The sequence below is a fragment of the Sorex fumeus genome, unplaced genomic scaffold, assembly GCF_029834395.1.
Source record: "Sorex fumeus unplaced genomic scaffold, SorFum_2.1 ptg000072l, whole genome shotgun sequence".
Classification (NCBI taxonomy): Eukaryota; Metazoa; Chordata; class Mammalia; order Eulipotyphla; family Soricidae; genus Sorex; species Sorex fumeus.
The window spans coordinates 41837150-41855927 of record NW_026606129.1 but is presented as its reverse complement, the minus strand read 5'-3'; the positions used below and the strand labels follow the sequence as shown (position 1 = coordinate 41855927).

The window sequence follows — 18778 nt, the reverse complement described above, 5'->3', positions numbered from 1 at the left end:
AATAAATAAAACAAAGAGATCTTATTGGGGAATGAACATGTCCTAATTCTGACTGGTATTGACAGATATAGCACTTAATAAAGATATGAAAAAAGCGAAGCTGTCTAGGGGCTGGAGAGATAGCACCAGCAGTTAAAGGCACTTGCCTTGGGCTCAACTGATCCCTGGCACCACAGATGCCCCAACTGTTTTAGAAAAACCCAACAGAAGCGAGCACTGAGCACAGAGCCAGGAGCACAGCAAGGTGTAGAGCAAAAACAAAACAAAGAAAAATCAAAGGTGTCTAGAAATATTTTAGGTCTGGGCATGTGGCTCATCGGCAGAGGGCCTTCCTTGCATATACGAGACCCCGAATTCTTGCTACAGCCCACCCCTTGAAAAAAAGAAAAAGAGATAAATCTAGGGGGGTGATATTTAGAACCCACGTAGGTGAAGAGTCAACCAACATTTGTTATTTTAGAGCAGTGATAACACTTTTATTTTTTTTCTTTTTTTGGTCACACCTGGCAATCCTAAGGGGTTACTCCTGGCTCTGCACTCAGGAATTACTGCTGGCAGTGCTCAGGGGACCATATGGGATATGGGACCATATGCTGGAAATCAAACCCGGGTTGGCCGCGTGCAAGGCAAATGCCCTACCGGCTCTGCTATTGCTCCAGCCCCGAGCAGTGATAACACTCTTTCTTCTTTCTCTCCTTTTTGTGTGGTTACCATCAGCCACTCTCAGAGGTTACTCCAAGCTCAGTGCTCGGGGTGAACTCCTGGGGGTGCTCAGGGACCATGCAGTGCCAGGAACAGAACAGCGCTTCTATATACAGAATGTGCTCAGCCCTTGGAGTCATCTCTCAGGCTCACTACTTGGGTTTTGGGGTTTGTTTGGTTGGGTCACACCCAGTTGAGCTTAGGTCTTACTTCTGGCTCTGCTCTCAAGGATCACTCCTGGTAAGGCTCAGGGAGGCCATATGAGATGCCGGGGATTGAACGCAAGTTGGCTGTGTGCAAGTCAAGTGCCCCACCTGCTCCCCCTCTCCCCGCCTCGCCAAGCCCTGCTCCCGGACTATTTAGGTGTCCTATACAGCTTTCAATGATAACGTGCTTCAGACTTACCTGCGTGAGCTGCAGAAACATGTCAGAACACTTAGAGGCTAAGAAACCACTCTCCATTTGCCAAATCGTCTGAGTTTATTAAGAGCCAATGAAATAACACCCTTGCTTCTTTCTCCCCCTAATACCAGACTTGGCCTGGTAACAGCGACTCCTCTCTCTGAAGCTCCAGCCCCTCTGGAAGGAAGCGTCTCTGTTACAGCTTCCTTGGGTTCGAGGAAGAGGTGGCCGGAAGCCATGAGGCGGTGGGCAGAGCCTCCTGGCAGAGCTCCCTCTGGAAATGCCCATCGGGCAGCCTCGCTGTACTCCCAACTCCCCAATGTGCTGCATGTTTACATGAGCCTTGGGGAGATTCCAAAGGCCTGACTCAGACCTGTCTATTCGCTACTTGAACTGGGTCACTCAAGGTCACCTAAGCGCCCGGTTCTCCAGACAGGGCTCTGTCTTAGTCTGGCACAGGGATGCAACATCAAGCAGGGCAAAGGATTCCATCCTCTCCCGGGCCCCTTCTGGCTCAGGACTTGAGGCCCATCTTGGCCATCATCGATTCGTACACTGTCCACGCCATGGCTGCCATCAGAGTTCTGCGGAGGGCCCGGGGAACACCGCCCTGGAAGAAGCCACGTAGCCCGTAGTCCTGTGAGGAAAAGGGAAGTTCACAACTCTGGAAGCAAAGTGGCAGGGGAATTCTGCACATACAACCAGCGTGAGCATCTCTTGCATGAGCCCATTCTTAAATCTAAATTTTCAGCCTCTGATTTTTTAATTTCTGGGGGACCAATGGCTCAGGGATCACTCCTGGTTGTGCACAGAGCACCATATACGGTGGTAGGGATCAACTAGGGTCGGGTGCATGCAAGGCAAGTGTCTTAACCTTTGTACTATCTCTCTGGCCACACAGACAATTTTTCTTTTCTTTTCTTTTCCTTTCTTTTCCTTTCTGGCCACACCCAGCAGTGCTCAGGGCTTACTCCTTCCTGGCTCTGCACTTAGGGATCACTCCTGGTAGTGCTCAAGTGGCCCCACAGACTTATTTTTAAAATGCCAAAACTATGAGTAATGGTTCCAAGGAGACAATGAACTTTAAAATGGTGGCTTATGGCTGAAAACATTTGTCTAGCACATGGCTGACTCCAATCTCTGGCACTGCGCATGGCCCTAGGAGGGACCCTTGAGCAAAGAGTCAGCCCACACACAGACAGGTATGGCCCAACACACCACCCACAAACCCAACCAAATTAAAAAAAGTCTGAGTTCTCTTAAAACTCAGCAGGGACTATGCAGTGCCGGGGATTAAACCTGGGGCCTCCTGCATCAAGGGTCAAGTGTGTTCACCAGCCCTGTGCGCCTCCAGCCTGGCCCTCAGGTTTTGAAACAGAATTTTAGCAGCCCTTGTAGTGACTGCACTTTTTATTTTCATAATGTCATCTGTGTATTAGTATTAGAGCAAACTGAAAAATAAAGCATGTCTATTTTTCTGCCTACACTTCCTCTTAGGCTCTTGATTAGATTGCTCGAGCCTCCTGCATCACCTGACTTGATAAATAGTTTGCAAGCTTAACAAACACCTTGCTTGTCCTCAGTACGTGACCCTTCCCCCCAAAACAAACAAAAAACTCAAGAGACTATAGGTTTTCATTAACGGTTCTCAACCTGGGCAACGCATACTAAATAGTAAATGAGGGGCTAGAGAGCTAGTACAGCGGGTAGGACTCTTGCCTTGCATGCAGCCAACCTGGGGTCCAATCCCCGGCATCCCCTTTGGTCCCCTGAACCTGCCAGGAGTGATCTCTGAGTGCACAGCCAGGAGTAACCCCTGAGCACCACCGGGTGTGGCCCAAAAACTAAACAAACAAAAAGTGAAAGATGAGAACCTCTGCTTTAGAAAGCCAGAAACAAGAAAACCTATTTGTTCAACCTGCTTACTTTGAAAATGAGCATCACGGCCTGCCCGATCCACCGAAATTTCCCTGGAGAGAGCTGCATATGGGTTTTAATAACATCTGCAGGCTGAGTTACCAGCGAGGCCAGAATACCAGCAAATATCCCACAGCTGAAATTCACAACAGGAATAAGGGTTGTATCCAACTGGTCTGAAAGAAAACAAAGGCAACATTCACTGAACGTTATAAATAAATAAATCTCCCATTCACAGATAAATATCAGTGCCAACTTGTTCAGTAATTCTTCCCCCAGTGTCAGAAGGGTTTGGATTCAAACAAGATTAAGGAACTAAACACTGCCTGAGGGACAGGAAATAAAGTGAACGACTGTCCTCACCAAAAAAGAATTGAAAACTGAGGACCGGAGAGGAAGACAATTTAAAGGGCAAAAGTGTGTGTGCTTTGTGTGAAGGAGTCCCCGTCCGTCCCCAGCACTGCATGGTGCCCTAAGTGGTCTCAAGTATATCCACCACACTTAGCAGAAGAGACCTCTGAGCACTGTTCTAAGAGTAACCTCTGAGCACTTACTAAAAATTGAAAGGAAAGATGCAACTTAATAAATGTAGTGGAATACTGAAGTTGGAAATTTACTTCTATACAACCATTATTGAATTATTATTTTTGCCTGAATAAGAATAACCATACTGGGCCCGCTCGAGAAAATCGATGAACAACGGGAGGACCATGACCGTGACCAAGAATAACCTAACTGATGCTAATTCACTAACACAAGCATCAAAGGAAGAGGATGTTGCATATGAATTCATATTGATTCAAAATATTGGCCTGGGATGTAGCTTGGTGGTAAAGAACTTGCTTTGCTCCTTTGCAGGTGTTAGGTCCTGGGTTTGATCCCTGGGACCACCCACACAAATACACACACATATATATTTACAAATTATCAAAGGAAAAATAACCGTTTTCAGTGAAAACACGACCTTATCCCAATAATAATAATAATAATAAATGGTTGACGTCCACCACAAGGTCCAAATCAATGTCCTGAGCCTCTTGCTAGAAGGGATCAGGGAGGCTACCGTAGCCATGAGCCTCAGGCAACAACTAAGTCTAATCAAAAGGAAACGTCAAGTCAACCCATGAGGAGGTAATGTAACTGGCCCATAGACTCCAAGATAAAAAATGATTATAAAGTACAATATTGCAGGCCCGCCAGACTGATGGTTCAGGGGTTAAATGGACTGCCTTTCCTGGGGCTGACCCAGGGCCCAATCCTCAGGTCCCCAGGGCACAGAGCTCCAGTAGCCCCTGAGCACTGCTGGGTGGTCGCATCCTGCAACCCCAAACACAAAACCGAAAGTACATTATTGGTACATGGGAAAATTATGAATATAGATCAAAGATTTGCATCATGTTTTTAAGTTTCCTATGTCTGCTGTGCTGGCAATATAAGGAGATCCTTGTCTTTAGGGAAATAAAGTAAGGAAAACAGGCAGCATTTTTGCAACTGAATTTCTTTTTTAATCTTTCAAGTTTGGGGGCCACATCCAGTGATGCTTCCTCCTGGTTCTGCCTACACCCAGGGATCTCTCCTCAGATCACACCTGGGGACCACAGGTGGTGCCAGGAATCAAGTCAGGGTTGGTCATGAGCAAGGCAAGCGCCCCATCCACAGTTCTATGGCTCTGGTCCCTGAAACTAATTTTTTAAAAAACTGTCTCATCCCTCTAGGGGACTGGAATGACAGTACAGTGGCTAAGGCGCTTTGTAAGCGGACAACCTGGGTTTGAGTCCCAGCATCCCAGATGGTCCCCTGAGCACCACCAGGAGTAATTCTTGAGTACTGAGCCAGGAGTAACCGCTGAGCATCAACAGGTATGGCCCCCAAACAAAAAAAAAAATTGTCCCATCTTACTCCAAAATGGTTTGGGGGGAAATTACATATGGCCATGAAATTATTTGTACTATTCTTGCATCTTTTTGCTGTTTTGATGTGATTTGGAGCCAGGGATAGAACACAGGACGTCATACTGCAAGGTATGCACCTCACTAAGCCACAAACCCCAAGCTTCATGTGATTTTGGAAACCAAATCAGAAAGAAATGTAAAAGATGGATTGAGAAGTCAGAAGTACTTATCCAAGCTGTTTTTCTGCCTTAAATTTCTGCAGTATTATTTAGAAGAGAAGGGGTAGTATCACCCCTTCTGGGATTTGGGCAGAAGCCCCTAATCTCCTGAAGTTCCCAAACTACAACTGATCACCACTGCCATGCTGAAGGCATTTGGGCGTTCCCAGAGAAATGACGGGGAGGTGCAGTCCAAGGCTCCGAGTACCACTGACTCCTGATTGAACACAGCTTTGTTCCACAGGGAACTTTTCTGTCCATGCCTGGCTCTGCTTTGGTGGGTTGTTACTGCCCATCAGCTCTGCCCTTTCTCGCCACCCAAACCAAGGGTTCAAAACCACAGTACCCAAGAGCACAGCAAGGAAGGCTTTCCTTCCAGAGCCAAACCCATCCACGTTTCCCAAACCTGTCCGCTGAGAACAGTTCAAGTACACCTGGAAACAACAGGCTCCCAGGCTTGTCCCACAGATTCTGATTTAGGAAGCCAGCGATTCAAAGATCAGAAAACTTGAAGTATTACTGCAGAACTTAGCAAAGGAAGCTTTACTCCACCCCACCCCAGCCCAAGAAGCTCACTGGCAGTTCTCTGAATGAACAGGCTGATTCCACCACAAACCACCAGCAGCTCACACTTAACACAATTGCATCCAGGCCCCAGCCCCAGGCCGGCAACAACATGGATAAGGGTTCAGTTCCGAAAACCACTCAGAATGTGACACTGCCCAGAACCAGGCGTCTCACCCACAGAGAGAGGTGAGGAGGGGATGACTCCAGAGATTTCTACCACCCCCACACCCCTCCTACACACACACACACACACACACACACACACACACACTCTCACACTCACGCCCCTTTCTTCCTTCCCTTTACCATACCGTGGGGCACAATGTTTTTGGTCTGGTTGTAAAACATCAGGTAGATTCCAGAAAAGGGAGCGTCACGGAGGAGTGTGGCTGTGAGGCCGCTGAAAAGGCCCCGGTGGCCCTCGGTGCGATAGATGCTCCTCAGGGCCGCATAGATGCTCCCGTAGCCGTACCTCCCACTCTGCCAAGGAAGCACAGAAAACGTGAGGGTGTGGGTGGAGGCCCTGTGTCAGAGGAACCAGGTCCTCCTCGGGTAAGGCTCAGGGCACCTGGCCTCTGGGCCTGCCATGTTTGGCTCTGATCACACCAGCTCCACGCCCAGCTGGGAGCTCACATCAGCAGCCACGTGGCTCAAGAGTCCCCGCCTCCCCTCCCCCAATCTCTATTGCAGGGCCTAAAGCTGTCAACTCACCTCATACCGTGTTTTGATCACCGTGATGGGTGACATACAGATCCCCGCGACGGAGCGAGAGCCCATCCCCAGGATAATTGACTCCAGGGCAGTGGGGGGATGGCCTCGGAGGAGGTACTGCTTGGAAGAGTAGAGGGTGCCGAAGTAGATGCCCACGCCGGGCACACACCTCACGATGGACTGCAAGAGAGAGGCAGAAGGACCGCAACATCACAGACCCGACACTGGGGGCTCCCGCCTCAGCTGGGGCATCCCAGGAGAAGACCCAGGTTTGCAGGCGGCTGAGGATCAGAGATGCAGCAGGAATCCTACTTCAGGAGTGGGAAAGGGAGGCAGGGAAGGGGGTCCAGGAAGGGACCAGCTACCGCTGGAGAAACTGCAGCTTTCTGGGAACTCTGTGACTCAACACAGGGCACGCTTTAGTTTTCTCTCCAACTGAATTGGAGGTTTTAGTATTTTTCACTTCTTCATTTATTTGGGGGCGCGGGTGATGAGTGATGTTTGGGCCATACCCAGCACTAACCAGGGCTTACTCCTGGCTCTGTTCTCAGGGGGTCACACTGGCAGCATAAGGTGCTGCACTTGCAAACTGACCCCAGTTGGATCCTTGGCAATACATCTGGTGCCTTCCAGCAATGCCAGGAGTGACCCCTAAGCTCAGAACCACACGAGTCAGGAGTCCAACGTGTCCCCCCCCCCCCACAAACAAACAAACAAACAAACAAAAGAATTGGGTTGGTCTCTTGGAAGCAAGTGCCTTCATTTCTGTAACTCTCTCCATCCCCCTCTTGCACATCCACAAAGGCTACAGGAGATAGATGAGAAATGACAGGTGCTAAAAGACCCCACAGGCGACTTACAGGTGACATCCCCCTCCAAAGGCCCCAGAGACTCTCCGTGCGAACCACCTTCAAGAGCAGAGCCACCATCCCAACACGTCTGGATCTGAGGGCAGATGAAATGGAGGCAGGGAAGACAAAGGTCACTTAGACTGTCTTCGGGGCCAGGGCACCCCTGAGACCTCTCCACACGGGCTCTTTCCTCCACCGGCATCCTGGAGAAACTTCGTGCCTGGGTGCTCATGGTTAACATGCGTGAGTCTATCTGTCCTCTGTCCCTCCAAAACTCCCTGCTCCATACACATCTGAACACGCTCGCACAGTGCAAAGCGCAGCACTGGACTCCAAAAGGGCACTCAATACTTTTCTTTTCTTTTTTTTTTTTTAACAGTGTGAGGGACACACCCAGTGGTGGTGCTCAGGGATCACTCCTGGAGGTACCAGGAGAACCATGTGGGGTGCCTGGAGATCAAATTCAGATTAGCTGCAGGCAAGGCAAATACCTTACCCTCTCTACCTCTCCAGCTGCCACTCAATACTTATTCCAGAACACCCTTGCTCCCCAAACAAAGACACATACACAGACACACAGACTCTCTCCACCCCCCCCCCCCCCCCCCCCGTATCATCAGACACCAGTAAGGACAATTAGACACTTATTAGGAAAAGACAATAAAACACCAGTGCCCCGAGACAGGTCTCAGGAGGTGCCCCACCTAACTATCAAGACATGCCTGGTCAGGAAAACATTCATGGACCATGGCTGGGCCCACATGCCCTTTGCTGCTCCACGAGCACCCCCAGGGTTTGGTGGACTTCACGTGGTGAAATGGGGCGGCAGCAGGCCTTACCCATTGGCCGGGGGCTGCACGGTCTGCAGGCGCGTTTTGAGGAGATCCAGAGGTTGGAAAAGGAGCGTAGAGCAGGTGCCACTGATGGAGCCACAGAGGAACGCTTTGATCACCGGATGCAGCTGCAGGACGAGCAGACACGGCGTGAGCAGCTTCGCAGGAACCGTGTCTCACCTCTCTCCCCGCAAACCGGGGGCGGGTCAGTTCCCCCATAAGGATCTCGAGAAATTTACCTGGTGGCCCCCCAGATTCCAGTCACAGGTTAGAGGAGGGAAAGGGATTGTTAGCCAGGAATGAACATGGTCAGAATGTTGCTGAAAAAATAGTACACAGAAAGATATAGCTCACCAGTCTTAGGATTCTGTTGTTTGTTCTTGGGCCACCAGGTAATGGTGGCCCTGGGATGGAGCCTGGAACTCTTGCACAAAAGCATGTTCACCTGCCCTTTGAGCAATCTCTCAATCTCTCTCTCTCTCTCAGAGGTCCATACCTGGTGGTACTCAAGGGTTATTCCTGGTTCTATTCTCAGAAGTGACTCTTGGCAGTGCTCGGGGACTACATGGGATACTGAGAATTGAACCCAGGCTGCTTGCAAAGCAAGTGCCCTAGACTGATCAATGGTTGGAAATTACCACAAGTGTGTGGGGGCCAGAGGGTAGATAAGTTAGAGGAAGGTCCAGTATGACGACAACAGTTGGAAATGATCACTCTGGATAAGAATTAAATGTTGAAAGTAGGTAAAGTTTAAAGTAGGTAAAGTGCTGAAGATAACCTTTCGGCACCACAGTCCCTGACAATAAATATTGCAAATCATAATGCCCGAAGAGAGAGACAGAGACAGAGACACAGAGACAGAGACAGAGGAGAGGCAGACTGGCTTGGGGGCAGCTGAGGGGATGGAAGGGAAACTGAGGACACTGGTACTGGGAAATTACATTGGTTGAGGGATGCATGTTGGAATATTATATGACTGAAACTCAATCATGAACAGCTTTGTAATGCTCTACCTCATGGTGATTCAATTAAAAGAAAAAAAAAAGAAAAAAGCAAGTGCCCAACCCACTCTACTATCACTCCGCAACGCCCCCCCCCCCACACACACACAACCTTTCGTGTCTTAATAGTGATGACTATTCTGCGACTACTGAGCAACCCATCTGTTTCCATTCATGAATCAGGCCACCAGCCACAGTCCCTGACAATAAACATCATTGCCCTGGGATCTCGGCGTCTTCATGAGAGAAAAGAACAGTGCTTTAAGGAGGAGGTGTGGGTTTCCCTGAGCTGAGGCGCAGGAGCGACAGACAGCAACAGCTTCATGGCAAAGGAAGTGAAACTATATGTGCAAACAGTTGTCAAGGAAACACTGCCACTCCCAGTCAAGTCTACTTAACTTGATCTTAACTTAATCGCATTCTTAGACTCACGCATCTCTCCGGGGACCTCAGCAGGTCTCAGACACAAGTGTCACAAACTAGTGCCCACTGCTGGTTTACTTGGTCTCCGTTAAGCCGGGCACCACAGTCACACTACTGGGTTATCTTGGGGTACTACTCAGAAAAGCAAGATTCTCAAGAGAAAAAAAAATGTACTCTCGCCCCTCCCAAGCATGCCCGGGAGGCCTCCAGCAAGCTCCAGAATCCAGCCTGGAAGTACAAAGGACTGGGATAAGGCACCTAAAACTTTTTAATAACTTCCCCCACCCCACCCCCCAAAGTAAAGCTCTCTTCTCTACTAAAGATATTTGACAAATCCCACTTAAGAAACAAACAAAAAAGAACCCAACACCAAAACACAGTCAAGACACTTGCCTTGCTTACAGCTGGCCCTTCTTAGAGCCTGGCGCTGTATAGAATCCCCCTAAGCACTGCCAGGAGTGATTCCTGGACATTGTCGGGTGTGGCCCCTCAAAACCAAAACCAAAACTCTCCCCAATCATTAAATGGCATTTTCACTCTTATTTTATTTTTAGTTTTTTTTTTTGGGGGGGGGGTCACACCAAGCAGTTCTCAGGGTTACTCCTGGTTACTCCTGGTCCGGAATCACTCCTGGAAGGCTTGAGGGACCATATGGGATTCTGGGGATCGAGCCCAGGTCAGCTACATGAAAGGCAAACGCCTGCTGTACTATCTTTCTGGCCCCTATGCTCTTACCATACATAAATGGTATGCTATTTTCATAAAACCCTGTTTGGATGAATATGAAGTTGTCACCTCACCTACTAGAAATAAGTTGTTGTGATCTCTTTGATGGAGAAGAGAGATAGCTCCAAATTCCATCCGAGGAGCAAGTCTCCAGTTACTACCAGAATTACTCAGACGACTACTGGGAAGGCCCCTGAGGCTGAGTGCACATGTGCAGAAAGAAGGCCCTAAGTAGGCCCACACGCACTGCCTGGTCTCCTCAGCTGGGAGAAACCCCAAAATAACACTTGAGAGAAAGACCACAGAGGTTCAGAAAAAGAAAGTTTGGCGTTTACAACCATGTTCAAAAAGCTTGTTAAGTATTCAAGGCTGTAAAATTGATAAAGCAATCACAACCGAGCAAAACACACATCTGGTCAGGCCCATGGCCAGGCGTCCAATGCCCTTTCCCCTGAGGGGACGTGCCCAAGCCTCTTTGCTGACAGGTGTTCACCTGACTGCAAGCCCCCCCCCCCCCTCCCGCCGCAGGCACCCTGGCCTCTTTCCTGTGCTGGCCACAAGTGTGAAAACCCCTCATTTCCCACCCGCCGCCACACTGCTACTCCCTCACCGCTGGTGCCCCCATAGGCCCCAGGTTTGGCCAGGAGTAGTCTAGAGCACCAGAGTGAAACTGCCCGCAGCTCACCACGGTGCTGCCGCCCGGGGCCCCTCTCCCGTCTGTGGCTTTCTCCTGCTGTCGCTGGAGCATCGGAAATGCTTCTTGCCTCCTCTCAGTTCCTCTGGGCTCCTTCTCAGGCCGCTCACAGATGTTTTGGTCCCCCTTATCTCCTCTGCCTGCACCTCCCAGGGCGACCTCATCACTGTCAGCATATACACACACATGCGGGCAACGCCCACCTCTCCAGCCCCGATCCCCTGCCTCCACCTCATCTCCAGGGGCCCACAGGCAACTCCCACTCTGCATTCCAAAGAGGAGACCCAGGACGGACAGACCGACAGACAGGCGAACAGGCAGACAGACGGACAGACAGACATAATCAAACACACACACACACACACACCTTCCCAGAATCTGCCCCCAGCCAGTCACCCCAGTGGCCTTTGTGAGGATCGTGGGTGTCCAGAGAGCTGACCCACCCTCCAGGGGGGCCCCCAGGCAAGGCAGCCCCTTGCACCTCCTCTAACTCTCAGGACAGGACACTTCTGAGAGTTGGGCATTTCTCACAGATGAATTCAGAGCCCAGTGGCTTCAAATATCTTCACCACATCTCTACTTGCCTGTGCCCTGCCCCCCACCCCCCACAAACTCTACCCTTTTTTTGCAGTGTTGGGGATCAAACCCAGGACCTCACATGTCCAAGGCATGGTACCACTGAATACCCAGGCCACTTTGCAGACTCTCAGCAGTAATCCACTTTCGGTCCATCACTGGCTCATCTGGAAATGCTTTCTTGGCCTGAACTGCTGGGCTCCTCCCAGCTCTCCTGCGGCCTCTTGAAATCTTTCCACTTGCAACGTCACCCCACAGCTACACGCCCACGGGGCCCTCAGGTGACATTTCCTAACTGGAACTGGGCCATCTCTCTTATTTCCTTAAAGAAGAAAATCTTTCTGAATGAACAACTGACCTCCAGAAGGTTCAGAGGGTGTTTTTTATTAGGTTGGTGGTTGCGGGGGGGAGGGGGGGGGTGTACGGGGCAGGAGATTACTCTGGAATTCTGTGTCAGTGACTTTCTGACATAAAGCCCTACAGGCCTCTAGGCATGTTGGTGTGGACAGCAAGTAAGGGGTTGAAGGTGGCAGGGAGTTAGCTATCTCAATCAAGAACAGGAAAACTAAAAGTCCTTAAGTTAGTATTAACAGCAGTAGTTAGGATAACTGTGGGGCGATGGGGCCCACAGGCTTGGGTGTCAAAAAGTTAAGCAGGGGATACAGAAACAGATATTGCAGTACAGGTTAAAAAAGAAACCGAGTAAACGTGGGACTACAGAGATAATACAATGAATAAGGAGCTTCCCTTGCACATACCCGACCTGGGTTAGATCCCGGGCATCCTGTTTGGTCCCAAGCTGGCCAGGAGTGATCCCTGAGCCCAAAGTCAGGAGCAAGCCCTGGGCACAGGAAGCCAGGTGTGACCCAAAAAACAAAACAAAACAAAGAAACAAAAAAGTAAATCCAAGAAACACATTTCCTAACGGGCTACACATTTCATAACATTCAGGTGTGACATTTTTTCTTACACACTTTCCATATCATTCTCTCCTGGGGAATGCCCCACCAGACTCCTGAGCACCGGCCTTTTTGATTTTTTGAGCCACACCCTATTGTACTCAGGGGTTACTCCTGGCTTTGCACTCAGGAACTGCTCTTGATGGTGCTTGGGAGACCATAAGGGATGCTGGGTTGGCTGCGTGCAAGGCAAATGCCGTCCCTGCTGTGCTATTCTCCAACCCCTGAGCCCCAGCTTTGACTTCACCTCTCTTCAACTCCAAACGGCTCCCCTATATCGCCTCCTCTCAAAACCTGTCCATCCTCTGGCCTCTGAAACCACAGTTCTGACGTGTGGTTTCTGGGTGCAAAACCTACCAATGAACTTGAAGCTATTGCACACTCTGAAGCTATTGATTTAAAAAGTAAAAACAGGCCTGAGAGAAAGTACAGGGTTTCAGGTGCTTGCCTCGCAAGAAGCTGACCCCTACTTGATCCGGCGTCATCTATAGTCCCCCAAATGCCACTATCAGTCATTTCTGAGCAGAGCTAGAAATAGTCCCAACGCACTGCAGGGTGTGGTCCTCACCCAAGTAAATTCTAAAAATTTAAAAATAGCAGTTATAAAAAAAAATAGTACATGAAATTAAACGTAACTGAACAGTGGTTTTCATCTTTTGGTTTCAGACACTACCCGGCTGTGCTCCCGGCCACTCTCAGATCGATACTGGGGGGTGGGGTGAAGGTGCTGATCCAGAACTCCTGAACCCAAAGCACACACTCCAGCTGTGAACTCTGGCTGCCCCTTTAATAGAGTCTTTTAAATGCAAATTAACAGACAAAAAAAAAAAGTTCCTCTAAGTGTTCTCCATTCCTCCGAATAAAGTCCAAATCACTGGCCTGAGGAGCCTTTCCCAAATGAATCTTGAGGCTCCTTCCCCTCATTCCCTGCTCTTCCACACACCTGAGTCTAATTTATCCCTGGGCCCTGCCTCCTTCCTCCCGGTCAGAGTGGCCAGAAGCTGTCAGAGTTTCTGAGCCTTCAATTTTTCACACAGCTCCAGACGCAGGCTCAGGATGACGTGGACAAGTGGCCAGGGCTGACAGGGCAGCAGGTGCCCGCAGCCCAGGGCCTCCAGCAGGAGCCAGAAGGAATCCAGACCTGACCTCTAGTCATGCCACACTCTGTGGGGTGCACAGGAAAGAGTGAGGCACAGAGAAGGTAGGGCTTGTCAGGAGAGTATGAGACAGACTGACACTGCTGAGGCAGACATCAGTACAGATGGAGATTTTTCCTTTAAGGATAGAAAGGTCTCTGGCGACAAGGCAGCAGCTCTGTCTTCAGCTTTGCCCAGAGGAGCAATGGCAGGCACCAAAGTTGATTGCCACATTATGTATAATAGATAAACAATGGAAAACGTCCAAGTTCTCACTAATAGGTGACTGGATTGAGATGTGGACTCCCCACCTCTTTATCTCTCTCTCTCTCTGGAATACTGTTTAGCAATAAAAAAGATAAAATTTGACTATCTGCAGCAAAATGCAAGGAATTTGAGATCATAGGTCAGGAGGAAAACAAAATAAATCAATGGGTTACGAGAGGGAAAGAGACTGGGGCTGAGCTGGTCCAGAGGTGGTAAAAGGTAAAGGTAAAGGCCCTCCCGTTGATCATCGATTTGCTCGAGCGGGCCCAGTAACGTCTCCATTGGAGACTTTGTTGTTACTGTGTCTGGCATATCGAATACTCTCGGTAGCTTGCCAGGCTCTCCGAGAGGGGCGGAGGAATCGAACTCGGGTCGGCCATGTTGGCCTCTTGTAAGGCGAACGCCCTACCCGCTGTGCTATCGCTCCAGCCCTTGAAGAGGGTCTAAATTTAAAAGATAAAAGAATCCACTGTTTCCTGGCATGGTGAGTAAAGTAAGAAAGGAAGACTGACTGGTGAATCTTCAAGGTGAAAGAAATGAAAACTAAATGGGAATAAATATACAATCATTGGCATATTTCTTTGAAAGAAAAGAGATAAAACCCTTTTGAATACTTAGAATAGAATACAAGTTCATTTACTTGTTTCGAGGTTTAGTCTTCATAACCAGTTTGTAATCAGTGGCTACTCCTGATTCTGGGCTTGGTCAAGTGTCTCAACCTCTATACTATCTCTTCAGCCAAGAATGGAAATTAAGGTGGGGTGGGGGGGTGTGTGGGGGGGTGGGGAGATGGGATGAAGAGCGAGTACATCAGGTAAGGCAGTTGTCTTGCATAAGGCCAACTCGAATTCGATCCCCACCATCCCATAGGATCCCCCTGAGCACCGCCAGAAGAAATTCCTGAGTGCAGAGGTAGGAGTAATCCCTGAGCACTGCTAGATGTGCCCCAAAACAAAGAAACAGAAAGATGGGTTGGAACTAGTACAGCAGGTGAGGCGCTTGTCTTGAAATGGTCGATCTGGGTTCAATCCTTGATGCTCCATCTGGTTCCTGAGCACTTCCAGAAGTGGTCCCTGAGTGCAGAGCCTGGAGTAAGCCCTGAGCACCACCACGGGTGGCCCCCAAGCAAAAATAGAACAACAACAATGACAAAAAGAATGAGTTACCTAACAGGGTTAAACACTACATTTCATCAGTGACCCAGAAGTCTCTATGCAGGTGAAAATGAAGCTTTTATTTATGGTCAAGGGAACTGCAACCTGAGAAAGACCACTAAGGGAGAGAGCAATAGCACAGCGGGCGGGGCATTTGCCTTGACTCAGCTGAACCACAGCCGAAGCCCCAGGTTTGGTCCAGCAACCCATATGATCTCCCAGCACTGCCAGCAGTGATTCCTGAGTGCAGAGCCGGCACTGATCTTGGAACATCGCTGGCTGTGACCCCAAAACAAGAAACAAGACAACAAAAAAAGAGAAACACCACTGATGTGAGGCCGCATAACTGCTCCAAGATGGAGAAAAGTAAAAAGCTCATAAAGGCAGAGCTGCCTCCCAGTGGTAAACTATAGAATTTTTTTTTTAAAGGGAAGAGAGAGGGTCAGGGATGCGACTCAGTGGCAGAGCACTTGCCTTGCATGTTTGGGTGCTGGCACCAAAAACATAATTATAAAAGGGAAATGAGAAGCCCAACTTCTAAGATCTCCAAATCAATAAAAACAAACAAACAAGAAGACACTGTAGTTTTATTGTAAACGGTCTTAAAGAATTTCAGTTCTCAAAGAACATTCTTAAAGGACGTAACTCTGATATAATTTGGAGAGGGAGTAGGGGGAATTGGGTCACATCCTGGGTCACATCCAGCAGTGCTCAGGACTACTCCTGACTTGGTGCTCCGGGATCAGTCCTAGTGGTGCTCAAGGGACCACATGTGTTGCTGGGGATCTAATGGGGTCTGGAAGCATACAAGCACACCTTAATCCCTGTTCTATCTCCACTCCAAGATCAATGTGATTTTTCCCCCTATATAGCACAAAGTAACCTGCAGCAAATCCCCAAAGTCCAATTTTCTCTTAATACAGAGTGGGCATAAACAGTCAAATAACAATTCAGGCACAGTGGCAACTACAGCACTTAAATAGTTAAAAAATTGGCTTCACAGCAACACCTACTCTCCTCAAAACAAAACAACTTAAATACAATTTAGATCTTGAAGCCAGAGAGGGTAGAGCCAGGCTGAGAAAGAGGTTCAGTGTATTCTTCAAGGATGTATGTGTGGGGCAGGAGAGATAGAACTCAATGTGACAAGTTGGATGCTTTGCAGTGGGAGATCTGGTCCTATTCCAGGCACAGCAGGCCATCTTAGGGGGTGTTCCCTACAAGACACCCCCCCCTCAACCAAACAAGTAAACAAAAACATAAATGTAAAACTGCAACCTACACGCTGGGATTTATTTGGCTTGTTTTGAGAGTTCACCAGGGGCAGAGAGACATCTCAACTTAAGGAGATTCACTTAGTTTTCTTCTACACCCTGCCACTCCCTAAGGGTCACCCAACTATGACCTTAGGGAGAACTGGCCGTTGATTCCTCGCCCTCCCAGCCAAATGTCAGGCCACTCTCAGATCCATTCCTCACCTCTTGCAGGACCTTCCTCCCTGGAGAAATTTCCCACAAATAAAGGAAGGAATGCTCTCACTAAGGACCAACTGGTGCTCGGAATCAAAGCCCGGGGCTCCTGCATGCAAAGCTTGTGCTCTAGCCCGATAAACCATCTCTCCGCTCCCTAGGTAAGGATTAACGTTTGCTTCGCACCCCGTCACCTGCCGCGGGTGGCCTGAACTATGACCTTCGGGGGGTGGGGGGTGAAAGTGGCCACCGTCCCGGCCTTCGCAGCCCAAGGCCAGGGCTGCGCACCCGCCTCCACCCACCCGCAGCCCGTCTCTGTCAGATCCTCCTCCCCCGGGACACACCTGCCCAGCCCCGCCTCCGCTTCCGCCAATGGCGGCGCGGCGGCCCGGCCACGGCAGCCAATCAGGTGCGGGGGCGTGGTCTCCGGCGGCCGCGCCCGGAGCCGCAGGGATGCTAGCAGCTTCCCGGGTCTGGCCGGAGAGCCGCGGTCCCAACACGCGGGAGCCACGACGGCATCGCAAGCTTGGAGACGGCCCAAATACCTGTCTAGATGTGCCCGCGCCACTGGCCACTTCGGACTTCTAGCTCAAAACAACGTCCGGGCGCGCTCTGTCACCTGGCTCTGGGCGGCGCGGGCACAATCCCTAGGACCCTCCCACGTCCGCCCCCCTCCTACGCCCTGGGCCCCCAGTAATTCCGTCCCCAGGAGTATCCAGTTACTAACACACTTGGCCGGCCCGAAGGTTAAGTGGCAACTGCTCTCCTCCCTGCCCCGCCCCCTTCGAAGTATTTCGCCAAATTTCTTTTCTCTCGCCACGTCACTAACCGGTTCCGCACGGGTCCAGGATGCGGGCAAGTCTCCCCCGAGGGCACCCCCCTGGACTTGTCCCGAAGTCCCCTGCCCCCCAGCCGGAGGTTCTGGGGCCTCCCCTTTCCCGCAGTTTACCACGAGCGTTTCCACGTGGTCCCCAACATCTTCCGGCTGCAGCAGTGCCGGGTGCGCCTTCTGAATCATTGGAGAGGAGCCCGCCAGTGCACGAGTCGGGGGAGGTGGGGTGTCAGGGGGCGACCTTGGCGCTGAAGGCTACTTGGGGGGCCGGAGACTCGCCCCGCGCTTCCAGGCAGGGCTCTCTGCCGTCTGCGCCCGCCGCGGACCCGGGGCTGCGCGTCCACCCGTCCGTGCGGGGCCCCGCCGAGCTGGACGTTGCCGCACCCGGGGACGACGACTCGCGGCCCTTCACTCGCTCCGGGCACGCCGCGGCGGCTCATCCCTGCAGCCCATTCTGCCGGGGAGCAACCTGAAGCCCCGAGCTCCGGGCGGCCGTACGCGGGGTGGAGAACGTCGGAGGAACTAGATAGGAGGCGGGGATTGAGCTTCCGGGGTTGGGCCCTCGTCACGTGAGGGCACGGGGGTGGGGCTCTCTAGCGCCACCGCGTGCAAACGTGCGGAACTGCAGGAGCCGCCCCTTTCGACCTCGGCCAGTCTTCTTGGACCGTGCTCTCCAGGATTTTGAGCTCAGGGTGCAAAGTTTGGGCTCAAGTATTTGCAGCCCAGATTTGCTCTGCGCAAAGCCGTGAGTTAATACGTGACGGCGGCCACTGAGCACTGGAACTGTGATTAGTATCACGGAAGGACAGAAGTTTATTTTAGTTAATGTGTATCAGAAGGGGAAGCAGTGTGAATACTTCTCGGAGTAATTCCACCTTACTAGGGCCACATGTCCCTTTAAACGCTGAAATTTAGTACAGGAATTGACATGAACTGTAAATTATCCACACACCGGATTGTTAAGACTTAAAGTATTTTATTAACCATTTCTACTAATGTTAAAATGATATTTTTGCATATGTTGAGGTCGATGACATAAAATTAGTTTCACCTGTGTCTTTCAAAAATTTTACCTATTAACTTATTTGTTTGTATTTTGGGGCCATACCCAGCTGTGCTTGGTGCTTACCCCTGGCTCTTTGTTTATGGAACCATGTGGGGTGCTGGGGATTGATGTGGGTCCAGTTGAGTTCAATCTGAGTTAAATTGAGCTGTATGCGAGACTAGTGCCTTACCTGTTTATTTTTAATGTATTACAGAACATTTAAGATTACACTGTGGGATTTGCGTTACAAATTGGACAGCTCTACTCTAGAGGTTAAAGTTTATCTCTGCTCTGAACTCCTGTTTATCTGCACTGTCCACTGTCTTCCCGTTGTTCATCGATTTGCTCTAGCGGGCAACAGTGACGTCTCCATTGTGAGACTTGTTTACCTAACTTGTTTATT

General features: G+C 50.2%; 1 protein-coding gene across 2 annotated transcripts; it reads right to left on the bottom strand.

Moving 5' to 3' along the window:
* Positions 1–1163: 1163 nt before the first annotated feature.
* Positions 1164–17856, bottom strand: SLC25A38 (solute carrier family 25 member 38). Of its 2 annotated transcripts, XM_056129880.1 has the most exons (7): positions 17448–17850; positions 8100–8221; positions 7270–7354; positions 6410–6589; positions 6010–6178; positions 3031–3197; positions 1487–1741 (listed from the first exon to the last, which is right to left on the bottom strand). In XM_056129880.1, the coding sequence occupies exons 1-7, from the start codon at positions 17514–17516 to the stop codon at positions 1619–1621; spliced, it is 915 nt and encodes a 304-aa protein (XP_055985855.1). In that variant the 5' UTR covers positions 17517–17850; the 3' UTR covers positions 1487–1618. The 2 variants fall into 2 exon arrangements, with proteins under 2 accessions (XP_055985856.1, XP_055985855.1); XM_056129881.1 differs by lacking the exon at positions 3031–3197 and having other exon boundaries at positions 1164–1741; positions 17448–17856.
* Between the last annotated feature and the right edge of the window lie 922 nt (positions 17857–18778).

What these genes read in the sequence shown, in the direction of transcription:
- SLC25A38 (XM_056129880.1), bottom strand. Translation starts at nt 17,516, where the DNA reads ATGATTCAGAAGGCGCACCCGGCACTGCTGCAGCCGGAAGATGTTGGG. An exon ending in GTGCAGCCCCCGGCCAATGG is followed by an intron (nt 7,355 to 8,099) that starts GTAAGGCCTGCT and finishes ATCTGCCCTCAG; the next exon opens with ATCCAGACGTGTTGGGATGG. An exon ending in CCGTGATGCTCATTTTCAAA is followed by an intron (nt 1,742 to 3,030) that starts GTAAGCAGGTTG and finishes TTTTCCTCACAG; the next exon opens with GACTACGGGCTACGTGGCTT.